The sequence below is a fragment of the Lissotriton helveticus genome, chromosome 7, assembly GCF_964261635.1.
Source record: "Lissotriton helveticus chromosome 7, aLisHel1.1, whole genome shotgun sequence".
NCBI lineage: Eukaryota > Metazoa > Chordata > Amphibia > Caudata > Salamandridae > Lissotriton > Lissotriton helveticus.
The window spans coordinates 1,953,424,402-1,953,447,382 of record NC_136068.1 but is presented as its reverse complement, the minus strand read 5'-3'; the positions used below and the strand labels follow the sequence as shown (position 1 = coordinate 1,953,447,382).

The window sequence follows — 22,981 nt, the reverse complement described above, 5'->3', positions numbered from 1 at the left end:
CCCAAGGCCATATGTTCCAAGGGTCCAATAGTCAGTGCTTCTTTTCACAACACTTTTTTTTCTTTTTTTCATAAGCGGAGGCACCTCCCTGTCTATGTCCCTCAGATATCAATTTTAATTCAGGGATAGCAGAGGCAAGATGATAAAGTTTTATTTTGTCCTGATTTTTAAGCCCATATTTGTAAAACAGAACAAAACAAAACAAATAAGAATAGCCCATGCGATCATGTTGTTACCATCGCTGGGACACGGTAACTGATTGTTGTAGCATTAGCCTGTTCACCTCAACAACCTCAGGATAATCTGCTACTCGGTTGTATTCTAACTTTCTACCTCTGCCCAGCGTTTTCGCTACTTCCGTAACCCTTCCCGGAATGTCCCTTACCTATAAATTCTTGAAACACCAGAGTCCCGATCGTCTCAGCTGTCTGCCGCAGTGTGAAGACGCTGTTTCGGGCGCCACTATTTATACTCCTCCAACCGTTCATTAATTGTATAATTGGCTTCAATTAGTACCCTAGTCTGTTCAATCATGATACATACGCCATGTTTGTTGTTCTTTATGGGGTAGTTGTTTCTCATTCTGACACCGTTAAGTGTCTTACGTTAGTCTCGCGATATATACATTGTGGGTTTCTCGAATGGTCAAAACTAGCGCCATCTTTGTAGTTCCTGTTACGCTAATAGAAAACCCTCACATTATCGTCATAATCGCGTATTCAAAAGACGCATAGATCTCGAATTTTATATGCTTGTTCTCTTTTTCCTAAGTATATGGAAGGTGCTGAGCATTCGCCCAAATATAGTCTCCATTTATCCATCTAAACAATTTTTTTATATCCACGGCCCGTTTTCTTGAAATTAGCGGCCATATTTGTAGTTTTTTCCAATACTGATGTTTCTTTTATGTTTATATGTGACGATGTTATCTATATTATTCTAGTTGAAACTCCTATTTAATAATTCATTTAGTTACAACTTACGGCCACACTTATTGTATAACTATAATCTTTACTACAACTGTTATACTGTCACGAAACAAAAAATCGGATGATTTTCAACAATACAGTCATTGCTCATATTTCTCCAAAATTATACATAAATATAGTCCGATGTCAGTACTACTTATATTTATATAGCGGTAAGGTGATTTTCGACAATACAATCATAGGTACTGTTAATTTACCATGTCTTCACACATTACGGCCATCTTAGTAGTTTAACAGTCACAATAGCTGCAATACTATCTCATAAACAAGATAAGAGTTGGCCATCCTTAACAATTAGATCAAGTATATAGATCTCCACAATCGTTGATCTCAGTTAATCTTGTTCAGTCTATATAATATTTATACATTCAGTGTCCTCAGCGTTCTAGAACATTACTCAATATATAAACACAATTTTTACCCTTTTTCAACTAAAGCATTATTGTGACTCAAAACATATTTCTAATATATATTCATTTACCTTATACATAGTCATGATCATTATTATACATATGCCGTTACATGATCAGAACACTATTCTTATTGGTTGTACACTTTAACAAATCCACTAAAAAAAATTTTTTATAATCAATACAGTAATCCATTTCAGTTGTTCTTAACCTGATCTTTCATCTAATCATTCTTTCCCACTCTTCCCCGCTGTTCAAACCATGGGTATATGTTCCAAATTTAGATATAAAGAACTGTTCACGTTGTTTACGTTTTTCTCCATGTTACCACCTCTCATTGAGGTTTTTATTTTTTCTAAAATGAACCATTTCAGCTCATCCTCTCTGTGGTTTGCGGAAATCCAATGTTCCACAAGTGGTAAATTCTTTTTCCGATTGTTTAGAGCCGATCTGTGTTCAGTCAGGCGTAGGCGCATTTCACGACCTGTTTCTCCTATATATCCCTTTTGACAGGGACAAATTAACAAATATACAATATTTGATGTTCTGCAATTCACATGGTCATACATCCAATGGGAGATGCCATTCAACTCTATTTTGTCTGATTTCAAGACATTCTTACAGTGGGTACACGTGCCACATGGAACATTGCCACAGATAGGACCTCCTTCAATGATACTCCTTTGGCATCCCTGTTTAGGTTCCCTGTATGTATGCACCAGGTGATTTCGAATAGTTTTATTGTGCCTGTATGCAAATATTGGTTTTCGTAGCGGTGTGCTACCTATTTTATTCAATATTGACAAGTTCTTGTTGATCAAGTTCTTTAATTTGTTACTCATCCCATTAAAGTTAGACACCATTACTATTCCCAGGTCTTGTCCGAGTGCCTTTTCTCTGGGCTCAAATAGACTCTCTCTGTTGAAATATTTGGCCCTTTTGTAGGCTTCCTATATGAGTCTTTTGGGGTAGCCTCGTTGAGCGAGTTTCCCTTTTAGAACCACCGCATGTGTCTCAAAAGTTCTCCTATCACTACAATTGCGGCGAATTCTCAGGAACTGGCTAATGGGAATTCCATCCTTTTGGCACTTGGGGTGATAACTAGTGTGGTGAAGTAATGTGTTTCTATCTGATGGTTTTACAAATAACTCCACACACAGTTTCCCTTCATTGGCTCTAATCTTAATGTCCAAAAAATCCACAGACTCCTGGCTTTTCTTCGCTGTGAATTTAAGGTTAGGGTCACCACTATTAAGCCATATTAGAAAGGTATTAAGTTCTTCTTCCTCTCCTTCCCAGATGAAGAACACATCGTCTATGAATCTAGACCAGTATTTGATATTCTCATAAAAGGGCCTTATTTCATTATAGATGTGGCGCTCCTCAAATGTACCTACATATAGGCACGCTAGACTCTGAGCGCATGTGGCTCCCATGCTCGTGCCCTTCGTTTGACAATAAAAGTCTCTATTAAACAGAAAGAGGTTATTCATAAGGATGATCTCAATGCACTCTATAATGAACGAATCAAGGGCAGAAAGGTCTCCTTCCTCATTACTTAAAATATCTGTCACCATCGCCACTGAATCTTGTTAGGGTATATTTGTATACAGTGATTCTATGTCTAAGCATACCATCCACTGATTATTCTCATTAAACTCTATCCCTTCTACCTTAGAGATCATGTCCGTCATATCTTTAATATACGATGGCAGTTTCTCTACCAGCGGACGAATAAAATGATCAACATATTTACTTAATGGTTCAGTAATAGAGTCTATACCTGAAACAAATAGGCCGCATCGGCGGGTCCTCCATATTCTTGTGAACTTTGGGAAGCCCATAAAGGGCTGGTATCCTAGGATGATCATTAATCAGGAATCTAAATTTGTCTTCACAAATGATCTCATCCTCCTTTGCTTGAATCACTAAATCCCTGACTTTCTTCTTTAGTCTGTTCCAGTCATCTACCTTAGATCTCCTATAATGTAACTTGTTATCCAGTAGTGCCTGCATTCTATTATTGTAATCTTTCGTATTTAAGACCACTATGCTCCCCCCTTATCTCCTGGTTTGATAACAATTTCTTCACAATCGGATACGTTTTTGAGAGCTTCCCGTTCTATTTTTGATAAATTATTCTCTGTCCATGTTTTATTTTCTAAGAGTTTCTCAAGGCCATTAGTAATAACTTTTTCAAAGGTATCAACCTCTTGACCTACCATCCCATAGCTGGGGATCCAGGTCGATAGTGGTTTTAACCCAGGTTTGTTATCAGAAGGTCTAGATTATTTGTCCTCGAAAAATCTTTTAATCCTAATTTTTCTAAATAGGTCTCTAGCATCCTTTTCAATCGAGAATCTACAACCCGTGGTACTAGGGGCAAAACCTAGGCCTTTTTCTAGGACACGAATCTCCTCCTTAGTTAAGTTTTTATCTGATAAATTAATGATAGGGGCTTTAAGGTCACTATTTTTTATTCCCAATCTTTGAGACTGCGAGTCCTCATGTATGGCCTCCTCATAATGCCTTCCTTCTGTTGGTTGCCCAGACGGCCCCTCCCCCGTGTCCTGAATGTTCGGGGTTGCCTCCTCTGCTGCTGACCTAAAAAAAACAGATAATCACGGTAACTTTCTGCTGTGTCTTCTCTTTGTTCTTTCCTATTTCTATTTTCTGGGTTCCTCTCTCCTTCTGAATCTGTACTATCGTATGAGGTATCAGAAAAGGTAAAAAAAAAATTGAAATATCTATTCCTATTGTGTTGATATGTCCGACTATTGTATTCAGTTGGGGCTGGTTGTTCATAGTAATCTTTCTGTAAATATGGATACATCAGTTCTGTCTAAAGTTTGCTATATCCTTTCTCAGTTTGTTAGATTTTTTGTTTATCATATATTCTTGATAACCCCTGATGTCCTCTTGGATCTCATCTAGTTTACACTTGGCTTCATCTAAAGCCGTGCTTTCATTAAGTTGTTTTTCAAGATTTTCTATCTCTTCTCTTTCGATTATAATGATTTCCTGTGCCGTTTCGGTTATAAGCAACATCCAATCGCGACTACAGCGATTCGCCATTAGTGTCCAATTTTCTTTGAATTTTTCATTCCTTACAAAAGGTCCAGGTTCATTTTTAATTTGTAAACCCATTGGGATGATACCCTTTTTGCAATATTGGATTATAAACTCGGCATGTAGCTCTATACGAATCATTTTGTTCTTTAGATTCCATAGCTTATTCCATCTGTCATCATCTCCTTTGGATAAAGTCATTGTATTAATTGTTTTCGAGGTACCACCTATAATCTTTTTAAATTGGTCCTCCGAAAAACCAAAGGTACGTAATGTGTCCATTTCTATGTCATAAACTAACTCTCCAGCTACACAAGCTGTTATCAATCTAAAAAAAGAGAGAGTTTCCCAAAACACCCAGAAAGGACTGGGTAATGCAAGCACTAAACAAAAAAGTTTCCTTTCTGTGTACTCAGTTCAATATATTCAAATAACGGGATTCAATTACCATCCCTACTAATAATGAACCATTCATATAATATAGCCACACACGTAGATATATGTACTATTCTTGATTTTTATTTTATAAAAACATAATGATTAAAAATACTCTTTTTCTAAGAGTCAATTAAAAACACATTAGTTACGAATGCTGTTTGTACTAGGGCAATCTTTTGTATACATTGGTCGATAAACACAATACATTCATTATACACAATATACAGTCAATACAACAATAAAAAAGTCCTTATGTCGACGCGTTTCAGTGTCTCTGTGTATAAAACACCTTCTTCAGGACAGAACAGATTTAAAACATCAAGTCTTCTTTCTAGAAATAAATACACACAATTAGTATCCATTATATCTACGTTATTTCTAAATTTAGGGGGCTATATTGATCCAGGTTGATGGTCATAACAAAATCGTACATTGAGTGCTTATTTAATCTTTCCACTCTTCTGAGGCCGAGCCTTCAATCAATTAGGTACGTCTGATTTTATGCTCCTTAATCGAACCTTCCTCTGTGTCTAGAGAATAACACAAAGTAACAGGAGGAAAGTTTCATTTAAATGTTCACTGCATATATAATGGAGAACCTTAATTTTAAATTGCTTCAAACAAGCACTTACTTGATCGGAAAAAACTTCTTTGTATCATCAGTTTAGGTTACGTTTTTCTTGTTCCCCAGTGTTTTCAATACACTATGGCTATTCAAACAGTTAGCCTTCGATTCTCAACCTTTTTATTTCATTAGGTAGGTGTGCCTATAATAAGCAAAAAATCATTTTTCTTTCCTTACAAAAAGTCCAGGTTAATTTTTTATTTGTAAACCCATTGGGATGATACCCTTTTTGCAATATTGGATTATAAACTCGGCATGTAGCTCTGTACGAATCATTTTTTTCTTTAGATTCCATAGCTTATTCCATCTGCCATCATCTCCTTTGGATAAAGTCATTGTATTAATTGTTTTCGAGGTACCACCTATAATCTTTTTAAATTGGTCCTCCGAAAAACCAAAGGTACGTAATGTGCCCATTTCTATGTCCTAAATGAACTCTCCAGCTACACGAGCTGTAATCAATCTCAAAAAAGAGAGAGTTTCCCAAAACACCCAGAAAGGACCGGGTAATGCAAGCACTAAACAAAAAAGTTTCCTTTCTGTGTACTCAGTCCAATATATTCAAATAACAGAATTCAATAACCATCCCTACTAATAATGAACCATTCATATAATATAGCCACACACGTAGATATATGTACTATTCTTGATTTTTTCCAACCACACATTCTCATTTACAATAGTATAAGGAGATCCCAAATCAGCAACGATCGAAATATCCACACTTCCAATATTTAAATGACATTTTTTTTTTGCTTAACATATTATCGTCAATATTTAACACAAATAAATTCATATCATCATCATCAGAAGAAAATGCATCATCATGTTCCTCTGGTACCACCACTTTTACATTCCTACCTCCTCTCTGTTTCCTTTGACACATTGCTGGAAAATGCCCAATTAACCCACATCTAGTACATTTCTGCTTTAATGCCGGACACGCTTTATCATTTGCTAAATGGTACCTACTACCACATCTGAAACATTTCCTATCGTCAGAAATTTTTGTCTTAGTGCCTGTATCTTTCTTTTGTAGGAAATTTGAACATGGTTTATTATAAGGATTCTTAGAAGGAATGACTTTGGCAATGGTGGATTTATCATCCGTGGTGGATTTCTCTTTCTGCAAAACTGCCTTAGCGCATCTACCAGTTAATTCTATACATTTGACAATCTAAATGACTTCTTCAAGCGGCAATTCTCCCTTCGCCCAGTTTCCCTTGAATATTTTTATTGGAAGATCGCATGACAATTTGGTCACGAATAAATTTGTCATGCAATGTACCAAACCTGCAAGTTAGTGCCAAATTCTTTAATGCAGCAACAAAGTCTTCCACTGATTCGTCAGGAGCTTGTTTACGTTGGAAGAATTTGTATCTGTTAACAGAATATACCCAGAGTATACAAGGGATGAGGCCACTTTATCCGAGCCCTGACCATCGCTGAGGTCACACCTTATGGTTAAAAAAGTGAAAAATGATAAATGAAAGGGAGATTGAATTTTCTGCACAAAGAAAAACCTATTCATTGGTCAGACTCAGGCAAGGTCTGACTGGGCCATTTGATTTTCCCAACACCATGCCTTCTGCCTTAACTTGTCTCCAACTCTGTCCTATCTGAAGAACAATAAAGCAATTTTTCTTTAACATTGCCAAATATTTGAGAATAAACCTTCTTGGAATCCAGTGTATTGTGTCAGTTGCTCTCTTTCCTTTTCCTTGCCTCTCGTACCCTAACACATACTCTGAAACTTTTTTTCAGGCAATGTGGGTTCTATATAAAGATAATAAATGAAAAGGGAAGGTTAGGCTGAGGTAAGTGAAGGGTTAAGAATAGGGTTTAAGTGAGGGATCTGAACTCCAGTACACCGTCATGCTCAGGAGGGCACAGAACTGCATGCCCAACAGGCCTTTTGTAATAAAATGCACTCCATTCATTCTGCCCACTCCAGGAAGGTTCTCAAGCTGCCCCAGAGGTGAGTGTGGGCTCTCTTTTATGTACATACTATGGACAAGAAGCACCCACTTCGTGGCGGCGGCGGCAGCGCGAGGGCACCGCAACTGCCAACTAACCGTCACCTGTGCCCAAGGTTCCGCGATGGTATACAGAGACGTCACAGAACCCTGTGCCTGGGCTCGCGGCGGCGGCATCGTGAGGGCGCGCCATTGCAAAGGACTGAAGGAAAGGTTAATAATGAGACAAAGTAAAACACAACACGTGGAGAGCCCCCCTCCCCCTTCTTCTGCTGGGCCGCGTGCCCTGCCGGTGCCTCGCTGAAGGAAGGCTGTGATTGTTGTGTTCTAGTATTCTCACGCCTGTGGCGCAACAGGCGTGCTGCGTAAGAGCACGTGACCTGAGATAATAAAGAGGGTCCGCTCATGGACGTACGCCACTTGGCGGCGACGTGCAGACCAATTAACAATACCCTGGTGCCCGAGCCTTTATTGTAGTTCGCCACGTGCCTGGCCCATAGCCGATAGCCCCCTGTGCTCTGAACACCGATCCAGTGTCCAGCCTGCCCCCACGACACAACAGCTGGTGACGAGGGTGGGCGTGCCCTCGCTGTGTGTCGCGCCATCATCGTCGGGTCGGCCGCGAGCTCTGCCATCAGCTCGCGGCGCTCGTGCCCTGGTTCCCCGCACGCTGTGCGGCAGAGAGATCGGGAGCCTTGCTGGGTGGCCGCATCGGAGGTGACAATCGGAGGTGAGCTGCTTTGCCCCCGTGACCTGCCACGGCCTCGCAAGGCCACACAAGCCCGCAGCACACAAACACGCGTGCGGAGCCTCTCGCTCGGCGAAGCGCTCAAGGCCCCGAGCGGCGGCAACACCATTGCGGGCCCAGCCCACATGAACTGCACTGTCGGGCGAAGTTAGGAGAGGGGAGACGCGGAGCTCCCAGACCTCGGCCATGCCCCCTTTGACCGTGTGTGCCGCGAGAGGAGAGAGGAGGCAGGAACATTCATCCCCCAGGCCCTGGAGACACTCAGCCACGTGGGAGCACACCTCAATGGGCCCGGAAAGCCTACTGTGCTGGTGAGGGGACAAGGAGGCTCTTCAACAGCCCCAGCTGCCAAAAGGAGGCCCAAAGGCAACCTAAACAGCCACATAAGAGTGAGAAGAGCCCACAACACTGCGCTTAAAGAGCCAAGGACTCCTCACCCAGGGTGTCACAAGTCACCACACTCAGGGGACACCAGCAACCAACAAGCATTGGTCCTAACAACCTGCAGGTCAGCCAAGGGGATAAGGAGCCCTGCACACGACCGTAGTTGCACACAGTCAAGCCGAGTGTCATCACACCGGACATGGCTACCATACCCCCAATTGAACCATTCCTGGTGGAAGGCTCACCATCGTCACTGGCACCGAAGTGGAAGGACTGGGTGGACCGCCTACTAATATTCTTCGAAGCCACCAAAGTGCACAAGGATCAAAAACGCGCCATGGTCCTTCATTTAGGAGGAAAAGATGTCCACAACATAGCCAAAACCCTAGTGGAAGTCCCACCGAAGAACCACCACTCACTCATAAATGCCCTGAATGCGTACTTTGAGCCCATGGCTAACCAGGACTATGAGAGATTCATATTTCTACAGGGAAGACAACTACAGGAGGTGTCTCTGGACACGTATCATGCCCGCTTGAAAAATCTAGCTGCAACCTGCGGATTCGCGGATACCACAGAAGAGATACGTGGTCAGATCATCCAAGGCTGTGCGTCTGCCAAGCTTAGGGAACGCATTCTGGAAGAATCCGGCAAACCGCTAGCGGACATCCTGACCCTAGGGCGCACCAAAGAACTATCAAAGACCCGAGCGGCCAACATGGAAGCTGCCCTCCAAGCGCCGGTCAAAGCCGAACCGGTCAACAAGGTGACCGTAAGATCCCCGACGAAATGGACCAAGAAAGGTACGGGAGCCGCCACGGGGACATCGCCAAAGACCTGCGGCTACTGCGGGGGACCACCCCATCCCGCAACGGAATGCCCTGCCAAAGGGAAGCGGTGCTCAGGGTGTGGGTGCTTCAACCACTTCGAGAAGGTCTGCCGCTCCAAGAAGTTTCGCAAGCCTAGACAGGTGGTAAATACAGTTCCGGAAGGGGACTCCGGCCAGAGCGACATGGACGATTACGAGGAAGAAGAAAGGACAGTGCACAAGGTGCACATGATTGGCACCAACACTCGGCGACTACCTCAGTGTGGTATACGGGTGGGTGCGCAAGAAGTCATGGCCGTGGTGGACACGGGGGCGACCATCAACCTCATGGCCTCTGCTCTACATCAAACATTGGATCCACCACCAGTGCGGAGTCCCTCTGCCCTCACTGTGTTCGCGTATGGGCAGGACACACCTCTCAAGATTCGAGGAAAGTTCAAAACGTCCATCTCGCATGGGGACAAGTCCATTACCACCAACGTATTTGTGTCGGAAGACGGACAAGGCATGCTGCTAGGGTGCTAAGCAGTTGAGGACCTTGGGGTGGTCACATTCGCCTTCGGGGTGCACCAAGACTCAATTCAACAGCTGATAACAGAATTCTCAGACGTGTTCAAAGGCATCGGAAGGTTCACGGGGAAGAAGGTGCACCTCCACATCTATCAGACAGTTCAACCAGTGGCCCTGAGACATCGCCAAATTGCATTTCACCTAAGGCCCATAGTCGAAGAGGAGCTTAAGAAACTGGAAGCGGCCGAAATAGTAGAAAAAGTAACTGGCCCCACCCCTGGGTCTCACCCATAGTGGTCACGAGGAAGCCCAAGCAGCCGGGAGCAGTGCGTATCTGCGTGGACATGCGACTTCTCACTGCTGCTATCAAGCGAGAGCGCCATATAACACCCACTATCGATGATCTCATAGGGGAAATGGCAGAAGCCAGCTGGTTCTCCAAACTAGATCTGCGGTCCGGCTACCATCAGTTGGTGCTCGATGAGGAGTCACGCAACATCACGACCTTCCCGACACACATGGGACTCTGGAGATACACACGTCTTAGCTTTGGAGTATCCAGTGCGGCAGAAGTATTTCAAAATGTCATACAGGAGCTCATTGCAGACATACCAGGTGTAATCAATGTCAGTGATAACATTATGATACATGCCCGAAACATCCTGGAGCACAACAACCGCCTAACTCAGGTACTTCGAAGATTGCGTGATGCTGGTCTCACGCTGCATAGGGAGAAGTGCGAGTTCTTAAAACGAAAACTACAGTTCTTTGGGTACACGTTCTCAATCGAGGGTGTTAACCCGGATCCTGATAAGGTAAAGGACATCAAAGAAGCAGCACCCCCCACCACTGTCACTGAAGTCCGGAGTTTTCTCGGAATGGTGAATTACTGTGTGAGATTCATCCGAGACCTGGCCAATCTAACGTTACCACTGAGGGAGCTCACTAAAGACGTCACGCCCTGGAAATGGGGCCCTGAGCAAGCCAAAGCATTCCGAGAGATCAAAGGAGCCCTCTCAGAAGCCACCACTTTGGCCTTCTTTGACCCCAGGAAGCTAACACTCGTGGCTGTGGATGCAGGTCCCGTGGGGCTAGGGGCCGTACTGATGCAAAGGCAGAGGGCAGATGAAGATTGGGCCCCGGTAGCGTTTGCCAGACGATCCCTTACGGAAACAGAACAGAGGTACTCCCAAATTGAGAAAGAGGCAATAGCCTTCCATTGAGGATGCCAGCACTTCCACCTGTATGTATACGGAAAACCCTTTGTGGTTGCCACAGACCACAAGCCATTAGTTGCCCTGTTCTCGGGAACCTCCACGAAGCCTCCGCCACGCATCGAGAAATGGATGCTCCAACTCCAAGACTACAACTGCAGAGTGGAATACCAGCCCGGGTCTAGAAACTCGGCCGACTACTTGTCGCGACACCCTCGAGCAGCCACCCGGGAGGAAATGGAAGATGCGGCAGACACCGAGGCATAGGTGAGATGCGTCACCGCCAGATCATGCCCAATGCCCATATCTCTGGAGAGCATTGCCAAAGCCACCCGGAAGGATGATTGCCTACAAAGAGCCAGGACGGCGCTTCAGAGTGGGAATTGGCACAAAGCCAAAGAAGAATAGAAAATACTGACCCCTGAGGCTCAACGCATCATGGTCAGCCTTCACCACGTACGAGAAGAACTTAACGAGGATGATACAGAATGCCTGTTACGAGGACACTGGCTGGTGATACCATCATCCCTAATGGCTCAAGTAGTGCAACTGGCTCATGTGGGCCACCAAGGAATGGTCAAAACAAAATCCAGACTGCGAACCAAGGTATGGTTCCCCTTAATGGACGACCTCGTGGAGGCCATGGTGAGATCCTGTACCGCCTGTCAGGTTACGGGAGAAGGACCGCGAACGGCACCGATCATAGTGGAGCCTCGGCCGAAATCTCCATGGGAGTGCATCAGCATTGACTTCGGCAGCCTCCCTGACGGCCGGCACACCATGGTAGCCATTGATGACCACTCCAAATAGCTGGAGGTAGAAATAATATCCACCACAAGCGCCACTGAGGTAATCCCCAAATTGGAGAAAATCATAGTTGCGCATGGGCTGATACGAGAATTGAGGACGGACAACAGTCCCCCTTTTCAAGGACAAGAACTAGCTAATTACATCAGCGCCTTGGGCATCCAGCATCGCAGAATAACTCCCCGATGGCCCCAAGCCAATGGCAAAGTGGAAAGATTCATGCAATTAATTAATAAAGTCATCCGAATTGCGCATGACAAGGGACAATCGCTGGGGCTGGCCATATTCACGTTTTTGAGGAGTTATCGACAGACGCCCCACAGCACGACTGGTGTCGCTCCTGGACATATTCGCATGGGGCGGGTAGTCTCAGATTCCATACCCCAGTGGTTCCCAAACTTTTTTGATCTGCGGCTCCCTTGACCTATTGGCTATTGGCCGTGGCTCCCCATTATGTCACTTTTTTTCGGGTGGGGGGGATGTAAGTTGTTGAGTGTGCAACGAGCAGGTTGGGCATCGTAGATGGTGGCTGTTTTGGTGCAAAGAGCTGGTCATCGCTGGTCCTTTGCATAGGAGGTCATTGCAGGCAGTCACTGTCGTCATGAAGTGCACGTTTCTGTGGAGCTTCCCGTTGGCAGTCATTCTAGATGGTCAGTGTTCAGAGTAAAGAATCTATATTGCGGGTGCGAGGACCCCAAACATCTGTATTTTTCACTTGGAGTTAATCAGGAAAACACTCTGATGCCAGGCAAAGGTCCAGGACCTGAGGGGCTAGTGGAGATTAGGACTCACTCCAGCAGAGGTCCAGTTGGTGCTGGTCATCTGGGCAGTTGCAAGGAAGCCTCTGGAATCTTGTAGTGTCCATTTAGCTCAAACAGTAGACCGTTGGAATAATATCTAAGGAACCTAGGTTCAAGGCAAGCAGGTCCAATCGTTCTTCTTCAGACAGCAGGGCCATCCTTTTCCTGAATCGTCCACTGGTCCAGGTGTGCTCTGATGAGAGGTTCTGTCAGTGCCACTCTTAACCCTGGTGCCAAGCTGAGGGTGGGGGCTGCCATACCCCTTTCCTGGGTTTGGCTTCAAACATTCTAGGCTAATAAAGGGAAGGCAGACCTAGATGTGAGTTGCATTTGTCAGCGGCAGGGGAGGGGGCTCTTTCAAGTCATAAAGGGGATGCAATACCTGAGTCTACCCTTTGAGGCTTGGGAAAGGCAGAGTACAACTCCCAGGGCATCCTGCTCAGGGAAGAAACACCCTGCACCCCACCCAAAGACCTTTTGTCCCCATGTCTCAAAGGAATACGCAAAACACCACAGGACAGCTATTCACAGTCATGTAACCCTGAACACTGCCAGAAAGGCACAGTTCCTTTAGGCAGAAAAAAGCCAAGTTTCTAAAGGTGGCATTTCCAGAACAGTACAACTTAAGTACACATGTCCTAATTTTTAAATACTGTGCACCCTGCACTATAAGTTTAGTCAAAGGGAAATCCCTGGGTGTACGCTATACTGGCTGCGTGTTATGTTGCTGTATGGGTTCAAGCCACTCATACAAACATTCCTTCTAGGTACATTAAGGGCAACATTCTAGAACAGGATGAAACATTAGATAAGAAGTTCCACACTAAAAAGTGAACGTTCACAATCTCTTTATTTTTTGTAAAACTAAAACATCTAATTATACAAAATTCAATTAAAAATCCAAAGAACACTTTGAACAAGTACAGTAAAATTAAAACAAACAATTAATAACAATTCATTACAGTGAAGCAATATCACAATCAATAAAATTATACAATAAAGGAAAAAATAATCGACACTAATACAGTACATAAGCAGATAAATTCTTTTCACAAACCCCCTAACACTGTGGCTTTAAAATTCTCCTACCACTACTGGTGTACATCCACTGGTCTTTTCTTTGATATTGGTGGTACAGTAGACAGTATCAAAGTACATGAATATCTGCTACTCCCTTGACCTTGTTTGGATTCTAGTAACAATTGCGTTGATGCATTTCGGTGTTATATTACTTGATATCGTAACACCTTCATCAGAACATGCCGTCTCTTTGGGGTCACCGGCTTCTAGGTATATATTAAAAATTCTCTGTGTGGATATATGGAGAAAAAAACAATATCACTATTCTGGGGGCATGTTCCAACATTTCTAATGTCCAACATCTTATTTATTGTCCCCAAATCAATCAATCACATCTTAGCCACGTTCTCTTATTATTTAGGATTTTATAGGGGCTTTCCGTCCAGTTTAGTTTACTCCTAGTTTCAATAAAATATTTTTCATCAGATACATTAGTGGTCAGATAAACACATTCTCATTTAATTAGAACAGATATTATTTTAAACAGGGTACATGTTCAAACTTTCCTATTTGCCCTGTCCGATTCGGGTGGCTGTTGCTTTATGTGGCTTTACCCTCCGTTTCTTTTTAGTGTGGAAACAGATAAGGGCTTACATTCACTCTCGTGTTTATTATACCACTCACCCATCTTTCATCCTATGGTACTACCTATATTGATTTACCTCTTACCCCGTAAGTCTTGTAGCCATCACCCAGCACTATAAGCCTGTAGGGCCAAAGGAAGGTTTAGGCCTGGCAAAGGGTTTACTGTGCCAGGTCGAAATGGCAGTTTAAATCTACACGACAGGCTTTAGTGACAGGCCTGTAACATGTTTTACAAGGCGTGGCACAATGAGGGCTCCATCACACTGGTAGTATTTAATTTACAGGCCCTAAGCACTGATATTACCTTTTACTAGGAAATTATAAGTAAATTAAATGTGCCAATTAGGTGGGTCAATTTACCATGGTTTAGGAAGAGAGTACTGTACCATTGATGGGCAGGGAAAATGTGCACAAAGTCCTAAAAGACAAAATAATCTGATTTAGCAAAGAAGGCAAAAATCTGGGGTGACCCTGCAGAGAACAGTCATCAATGATAAATGTCATGTATGCTAACAAGATATACATATGTCTATGAAGACGTCTTGACCTCCAACTGATGTACCTTGTGCACAATTTATGGTCTATGCCTCGAACAGTGTATTCTATGCATATCTCTTCATTTTTGGAATGCACTCTAAACATATAACATGCACTTAAACTTTTGTACGAAACTCATTCACCATGAAATAGTAGTGTGTCTGTACTGCTGGGTACACACAATAAAATCGGGGCTCTTAAGGACGGAAAACAAGTTGATCTACAACATACACAACCCAGCTGCTTTGTTGTGCTTTTATTAATCTAGAATTGAAGCACTAATGATGAAAGGAACACATGTACCACTGGGACACCTTCTCAGTGGTAAAACGATTTATCAGCCCGTCTTCAAATATATTGTTCTTTGTGTTAACAAAAGATCCTTAGTCCTTCAAGTTTGGGACTAAATCGTAAAATGAAGTCAACATAAACATCGTCATACTACTACATTCGGTAAATGTCTGTTTTTGTTTGGTTACTGCTCAAATATATCGTAATTTTTTTTGCTACTGTGACTCTATTTGCTGTGAGAATTAAGCTACCATTTCATTGGCTTGATCAGTGCTGTTAATGCGCAGACTTACTGTAGCGAATTGTCAGTAACTCGGCGTTCCAGGCATCTGGGGCCATGGGCAAGCCATTTCAAACAGCAGCTGCTGAGGGGTGCAGGGGAGGGGCTGGTGCCGGTGGGATGTTGTCGGGTGATGTAAGGGACCAGTCTCTTCTTTACTGAGACGATTTACGATCTAGATCTCATTGCCAAGGGCCACCCTGCAGATCCCTGTCCCTGAGACCCAAAGACTTGTGTTTTTCAAGAAACCTTCCAAAATAGTTTACTTCTCTGGGGCAGAAAGTATCGAGGCATTCAGGTGCACTGTGGCTCACACAGGGAATCTGCGAGGTGGGTCCTGAGGGGCACTAGTCTGAGCTCCTCATGGTAAAGCATTTCAATAGTGAATGCGGGCCCATCTGTGCCCGAGCTCTTGTCCATGGGCAGCTATGTTATATTATCAAAGGGCTGGGGAGGGTGGGTGGTGCAGTGTAAGCCTGCTGGGATGCAGCCGCCGTAGAGCTGTGGTGTTTGTGTGTGAATGTGCTGTGTTTTTCACACTCATTCATGGCTCATTAGTGCCTGCTGGGAGGCTGGCGGACCCGAGCTCTGTGTGAGTGAGGTGCTGACAGTGGGGCTTTTTTAAATCCCCCACGACAGTCCCAAATGGGTTATTCGGCGCCACAAACTACAAACTTTAACCTGCTACTTTTTCCACTTTCCCAAGCTGTGCGTGGCGCCCCTGGCTACTTCTAACGGCGCCGCGGCGCACAGTTTGGGAACCACTGCCATACCCCATCATCCCCAGTGGTAATATGATTCATGTAAAGAGTGTTGGATTGAAACCCGGCGTTGGCAAGTTTATGTCCAGGTCAGCCAGTGCAGGAGAGCCAGAGTGTCACAGATTGTCAGAGGAGACACAGTTCTGCTCAAGAATCGCGCCACAAGTGGGAAATTCTGGCTGCCATATGAAATAAGTCCATGGACTGTGGTTAATGTGAAATGTACCAGGATCATTGCGACGTGGGGCAGTGAGACTGTGACTCGCAATGTATTTCATTTTAAGAAATATCATCCCGAAGAAGTTGTGGTCGCCCCACCAGTATCTCCAGAAGTCCAGATGTCACGGAGCCCGGAGAAGGACACTTCTCCGGCACCAAGGGACAGGTCCTACTGTGAAAACGATCTGGACTCAGAGACCGGTGGAGGTTACTGTCCGGATGGGTCCGAAAGCACCGGTATGGAATGCAGCGAGGGCGATCCCGAGCCGAGCAACCGAGAGTCGGCATCCCTGGCTGGGGCTGGTGGCCGAGGGGCATCCCAATATCGGCGGAGAAGAAACCCCTTGCCGTCCTGTCGTCTCAGAGACCATTTCACGTAAGATTGTTCCAATGTATGCCTGTTTTGCTACACACCACTTGCATGTGGGGTGGATCTGAAAGACTGAGACTGATTATCAAAACAAATCATTCTTTGTGCTCACTTGTTTTTTTTCTTTTGGTTGGGGAGGAATGTTGTGTTCTAGTGTTTTAACGCCTGTGGCGCAACAGGCGTGCTGCGTAAGAGCATGTGACCCGAGATAATAAAGAGGGTCCACGCATGGACGTACGCCAGTTGGCGGCGACGTGCAGACCAATTAACACTACCCTGGTGTCCGAGCCTTTATTGTAGTTCGCCACGTGTCTGGCCCATAGCCGATAGCCCCCTGTGCTCTGAACCCCGATTCAGTGTCCAGCCTGCCTTCACGACACAAGTTTATTTATTTTTTATTTATGCGTTTTTATATAGCGCGGACTTTACCCGAAGGCATCAGAGCGCTTCACAAAAGGAACAGAAAATTACAAATTACAAAAAGCAAACGATAAGTTACATGAGGTAAAAGTGACAATTGAGAGCAAACAAAATACACGAGGTAGCAACCAGTGCATTACAGGAGGAAAGAGTGACAAGTGTGCAGGTTACAAGAGAAAACAAAGTACAATTAGAGGTAAAATACTGCAATGAATGCTAGACACAGAGGCACAAGAACAAACGTGACGTTGGCAATGGTGGCACTTGTGCACGTGTCGACAGCAAACAATGTGAGAATCAAAGAGTGAGTTACAAGAGAAGAGTGGCGTGTGCAAGTTACAAAAGAGAATCAAAGAGTGAGTTACCAGAGAAAAGTGACGTGTGCAAGTTACAGAAGGGAACCAAACACAGGTACAAGGATTATACTGCAATAAATGGCAAACACTCCAACCACAAGAACACACTGGGAAGGCACTATATAGTTTTCAGTGGAGGTCTTGGTGATTGGATGGAAAGGCCCCCTCTCCCGGCGCTGCCTCATTTAAATAAAACCAGTAATAAATAATGCTTTCGTTGCTTCCTTTTGCTGGCGAGAAGGTGTCCCTCCGGAGAGCTCTGCGGGTCTCGGTGTGAGGTGCTGCGGCCCCCCGGGCTCACCTCGGACTCTCCACTCCCGCCATGGCGCTCCGGCCTCAGCGCGCATGCGCGGGAATATAGTGTCTCTGTCGGAAGAGACCGAGCATGCGCAGAAATAGGCACTTCTCGATCGCACAGAGCATGCGCACAAGCAGGGATACTCGAGCCCAGTCTGGAGGTTGAGAGTAGTGTCTGCTTTCTGCGCATGCGCGCGGGGCTCTGCCGAGCACCAAGACAGACGATAAACAAAGAGGGGCCAGCAGAGAGCTGTGTCTGCAGGGGACCGGGCTGTGTGTCTGTCTGTGCACCCGCCTGTGTGCTGTGCACCTGCTGGGATCGACCATGTCCACTCAGGTGAGTCATGTGCACCGCTGGGGCTGCTGTGTGCACCATAGCTGCTGCTGATTTATGCTCATGTCTATACAAAAGCAGGCTAGCATTGCCCCACAGGCCTTACCACCTCCTTGCTTCCACTTTATAGCAAACTGCTGGGGGGGGGTCAAATAACTTACAGCCTACTGAGAGGACAACAGGACCCTGGAGCCATGTGAGTCAGGGGTCAAAACAGGACCCTGGAGCCATGTGAGTCAGGGGTCAAAACAAGAGCCTGGAGCCATGTGAGTCAGGGGTCAAAACAAGACCCTGGAGCCATGTGAGTCAGGAGCCAAAACAAGACCCTGGAGCCATGTGAGTCAGGGGTCAAAACAAGAGCCTGGAGCCATGTCAGTCAGGGGCCAAAACAAGAGCCTGGAGCCATGGCAGTCAGGGGTCAAAACAAGAGCCTGGAGCCATGTGAGTCAGGGGTCAAAACAAGAGCCTGGAGCCATGTGAGTCAGGGGCCAAAACAAGAGCCTGGAGCCATGTCAGTCAGGGGCCAAAACAAGACCCCAAGCCATGTGAGTCAGGGGTCAAAACAAGACCCCAAGCCATGTGAGTCAGGGGTCAAAACAAGAGCCTGGAGCCATGGCAGTCAGGGGCCAAAACAAGACCCTGGAGCCATGTGAGTCAGGGGTCAAAACAAGAGCCTGGAGCCATGTGAGTCAGGGGTCAAAACAAGACCCTGGAGCCATGTGAGTCAGGGGTCAAAACAAGAGCCTGGAGCCATGTGAGTCAGGGGTCAAAACAAGACCCTGGAGCCATGTGAGTCAGGAGCCAAAACAAGAGCCTGGAGCCATGTGAGTTAGGGGTCAAAACAAGAGCCTGGAGCCATGTCAGTCAGGGGCCAAAACAAGAGCCTGGAGCCATGGCAGTCAGGGGTCAAAACAAGAGCCTGGAGCCATGTGAGTCAGAGGTCAAAACAAGACCCTGGAGCCATGGCAGTCTGGGGTCAAAACAAGACCCTGGAGCCATGGCAGTCAGGGGTCAAAACAAGACCCTGGAGCCATGGCAGTCAGGGGTCAAAACAAGACCCTGGAGCCATGTGAGTCAGGGGTCAAAACAAGAGCCTGGAGCCATGTGAGTCAGGGGTCAAAACAAGACCCTGGAGCCATGTGAGTCAGGAGCCAAAACAAGAGCCTGGAGCCATGTGAGTTAGGGGTCAAAACAAGAGCCTGGAGCCATGGCAGTCAGGGGTCAAAACAAGACCCTGGAGCCATGTGAGTCAGGGGTCAAAACAAGAGCCTGGAGCCATGTGAGTCAGGGGTCAAAACAAGACCCTGGAGCCATGTGAGTCAGGAGCCAAAACAAGAGCCTGGAGCCATGTGAGTTAGGGGTCAAAACAAGAGCCTGGAGCCATGTCAGTCAGGGGCCAAAACAAGAGCCTGGAGCCATGGCAGTCAGGGGTCAAAACAAGAGCCTGGAGCCATGTGAGTCAGAGGTCAAAACAAGACCCTGGAGCCATGGCAGTCTGGGGTCAAAACAAGACCCTGGAGCCATGGCAGTCAGGGGTCAAAACAAGACCCTGGAGCCATGGCAGTCAGGGGTCAAAACAAGACCCTGGAGCCATGGCAGTCAGGGGTCAAAACAAGAGCCTGGAGCCATGTCAGTCAGGGGTCAAAACAAGAGCCTGGAGCCATGTCAGTCAGGGGCCAAAACAAGACCCTGGAGCCATGGCAGTCAGGGGTCAAAACAAGACCCTGGAGCCATGTGAGTCAGGGGTCAAAACAAGACCCTGGAGCCATGTGAGTCAGGGGTCAAAACAAGAGCCTGGAGCCATGTGAGTCAGGGGTCAAAACAAGAGCCTGGAGCCATGTCAGTCAGGGGTCAAAACAAGAGCCTGGAGCCATGGCAGTCAGGGGTCAACACATGACCCTGGAGCCATGGCAGTCAGGGGTCAAAACAAGACCCTGGAGCCATGGCAGTCAGGGGTCAACACATGACCCTGGAGCCATGGCAGTCAGGGGTCAACACATGACCCTGGAGCCATGGCAGTCAGGGGTCAGACCAAGAGCCTGGAGCCATGGCAGTCAGGGGTCAAAACAAGAGCCTGGAGCCATGTCAGTCAGGGGTCAAAACAAGAGCCTGGAGCCATGTCAGTCAGGGGCCAAAACAAGACCCTGGAGCCATGGCAGTCTGGGGTCAAAACAAGATCCTGGAGCCATGGCAGTCAGGGGTCAAAACAAGACCCTGGAGCCATGGCAGTCAGGGGTCAAAACAAGAGCCTGGAGCCATGGCAGTCAGGGATCTAAACAAGATCCTGGAGCCATGGCAGTCAGGGGTAAAAACATGAGCCTGGAGCCATGGCAGTCAGGGGTCAAAACAAGAGCCAGGAGCCATGGCAGTCAGGGGTCAAAACAAGACCCTGGAGCCATGGCAGTCAGGGGTCAAAACAAGAGCCTGGAGCCATGGCATTCAGGGGTCAAAACAAGAGCCTGGAGCCATGGCAGTCAGGGGTCAAAACAAGACCCTGGAGCCATGGCAGTCAGGGGTCAAAACAAGAGCCTGGAGCCATGGCATTCAGGGGTCAAAACAAGAGCCTGGAGCCATGGCAGTCAGGGGTCAACACATGACCCTGGAGCCATGGCAGTCAGGGGTCAGACCAAGACCCTGGAGCCATGGCAGTCAGGGGTCAACACATGACCCTGGAGCCATGTGAGTCAGGGGCCAAAACAAGAGCCTGGAGCCATGGCAGTCAGGGGTCAAAACAAGACCCTGGAGCCATGGCAGTCAGGGATCAAAACAAGATCCTGGAGCCATGGCAGTCAGGGGTCAGACATTCTCAGAGCAGGGAGGGTGCATTAGTGTGGCAGTGATTGTACAGGACTCTTGATGCCAGCTTGCCATCCCTGCCTGTCCTGCTGGATCTATCCGCAGCCTTTGACACTGTCTCCTATTCCAGTCTGATCAAAAGGCTGTATGAGATTTGCATATTCGGGACAGCTCTACAGTGGTGCAGACGCTTTTTAAGCAACAGAACTCAAACTATTTCTCTGGGTGTGTTCAAGGCTAGTTCCATCTTTATCGGCAAGGGCGCCCTCATAAGCCCTACTCTGTTTAACATATATATGTGCCCCTCCCCCTTTACTAACATCGCCAAATACTTGGGATCTGATATTCTGTCTTTTGCCGATGACACGCAGTTGGTCATCTCCTTTGAGAAAGACCTGATCAAAGCCAAAGAACTGTTCTCCAAAGGGATGTAAGAAATCACAGATTGGGTGAGCAATAGCGGCTTACAGCCAAATGTAGAAAAACACTGAGATTATCTTCTTTGCTAAGGCCCAACAGCTCTGGTCTTCTGACTGGTGGCCTCCAGAACTAGGTGTTGCCCCACACCCAGACAGGTAGTCAACAACCTGGGTGTCAGATTGGATCAAGCCCTATGAAAGAGCAGGTTCAATCTACTACCGGCACCTGTTTCCATATGATACTTCTTTCCTCCCTCTCTCTGCCTGGAAAACCATAGTCCAGACACTCATCATCAGCAGATTGGACTATGGCAACGCCTTGGTAGCTTCTGCTAATGAGACACTACTGTCTGAACTACAGGTTATTCAAAACACCGCAGCTCCTGTCATTTGCAACCCCCCTCCTGGCTCCGCGTCCACACCTCTGTTGAAAACCATACACTGGCTGCCTGTCAGGAATAGAATGTTTAAAATCTGCTGTCTTGCACAAAAACCTTTAATTGGGAAACCTCAACATCATCACCTACGCCGACGACACCCAGCTGATCCTCTCCCTCACCAACGACCCCACCACCGCCAGAGCCAACCTGCACGAAGGGATGACAGACATGGCCAAATGGATGACGAACAGCCGCCTGAAACAGAACTCAGACAGGACGGAAGTCCTCATCCTAGGATCCTCACCCTCCACCTGGGACGACTCCTGGTGGCCCCCCACCCTGGGCAGCGCACCCAAACCAACAGACCACGCACGCAACCTGGGCTTCATCCTGGACTCCTCCCTCTCCATGACCAGACAAGTCAACGCCGTCTCCTCGTCGTGCTTCAACATACTGCGCATGCTACGCAAGATCTTCCGATGGATCCCCTCCGAGACCAGGAAGACGGTCACCCAGGCCCTCGTCACCAGCCGTCTGGACTACGGCAACTCCCTCTACGCCGGAACCACCGCCAAACTCCAGAAGAGACTCCAGCGGATCCAGAACACCTCAGCACGACTCATCCTGGACATCCCCCGCCGCAGCCACATCTCCGGACACCTGAGAGACCTGCACTGGCTCCCGGTCAACAAGAGAATCACCTTCCGGCTCCTCATCCACGCACACAAAGCCCTACACAACCAAGGCCCAGGATACCTCAACAGCCGCCTCAACTTCTACGCTCCCAAACGCCAGCTTCGATCGACCAGCCACGCCCTCGCCGCCGTCCCCCGCATCCGAAGAGCCACCACAGGAGGAAGGTCCTTTTCCCACCTGGCCGCCAAGACTTGGAACTCCCTTCCGACCCGCCTCCGCCTGACCCAGGACCACCTCGCCTTCAGGAAGCAGCTCAAGACCTGGCTGTTCGAGCAGTAGCGGACCCCCCCCCCACCCCCAGCGCCTTGAGACCCTCCGGGTGAGTAGCGCGCTATATAAATGCTTTGATTGATTGATTGAT

General features: G+C 46.7%; 1 protein-coding gene across 1 annotated transcript in view; it reads left to right on the top strand.

Annotated features, from left to right (window-relative positions):
• Window positions 1-18,187: 18,187 nt before the first annotated feature.
• Window positions 18,188-22,981, top strand: part of LOC144767904 (uncharacterized) — a 62,304-nt gene continuing 57,510 nt past the window's right edge. The window contains exon 1 of the mRNA XM_078651245.1: window positions 18,188-18,332. Within this exon, the coding sequence (XP_078507371.1) occupies window positions 18,321-18,332 (12 nt within the window). The 5' untranslated portion in view covers window positions 18,188-18,320. The remainder of the gene's footprint in view (window positions 18,333-22,981) is intronic.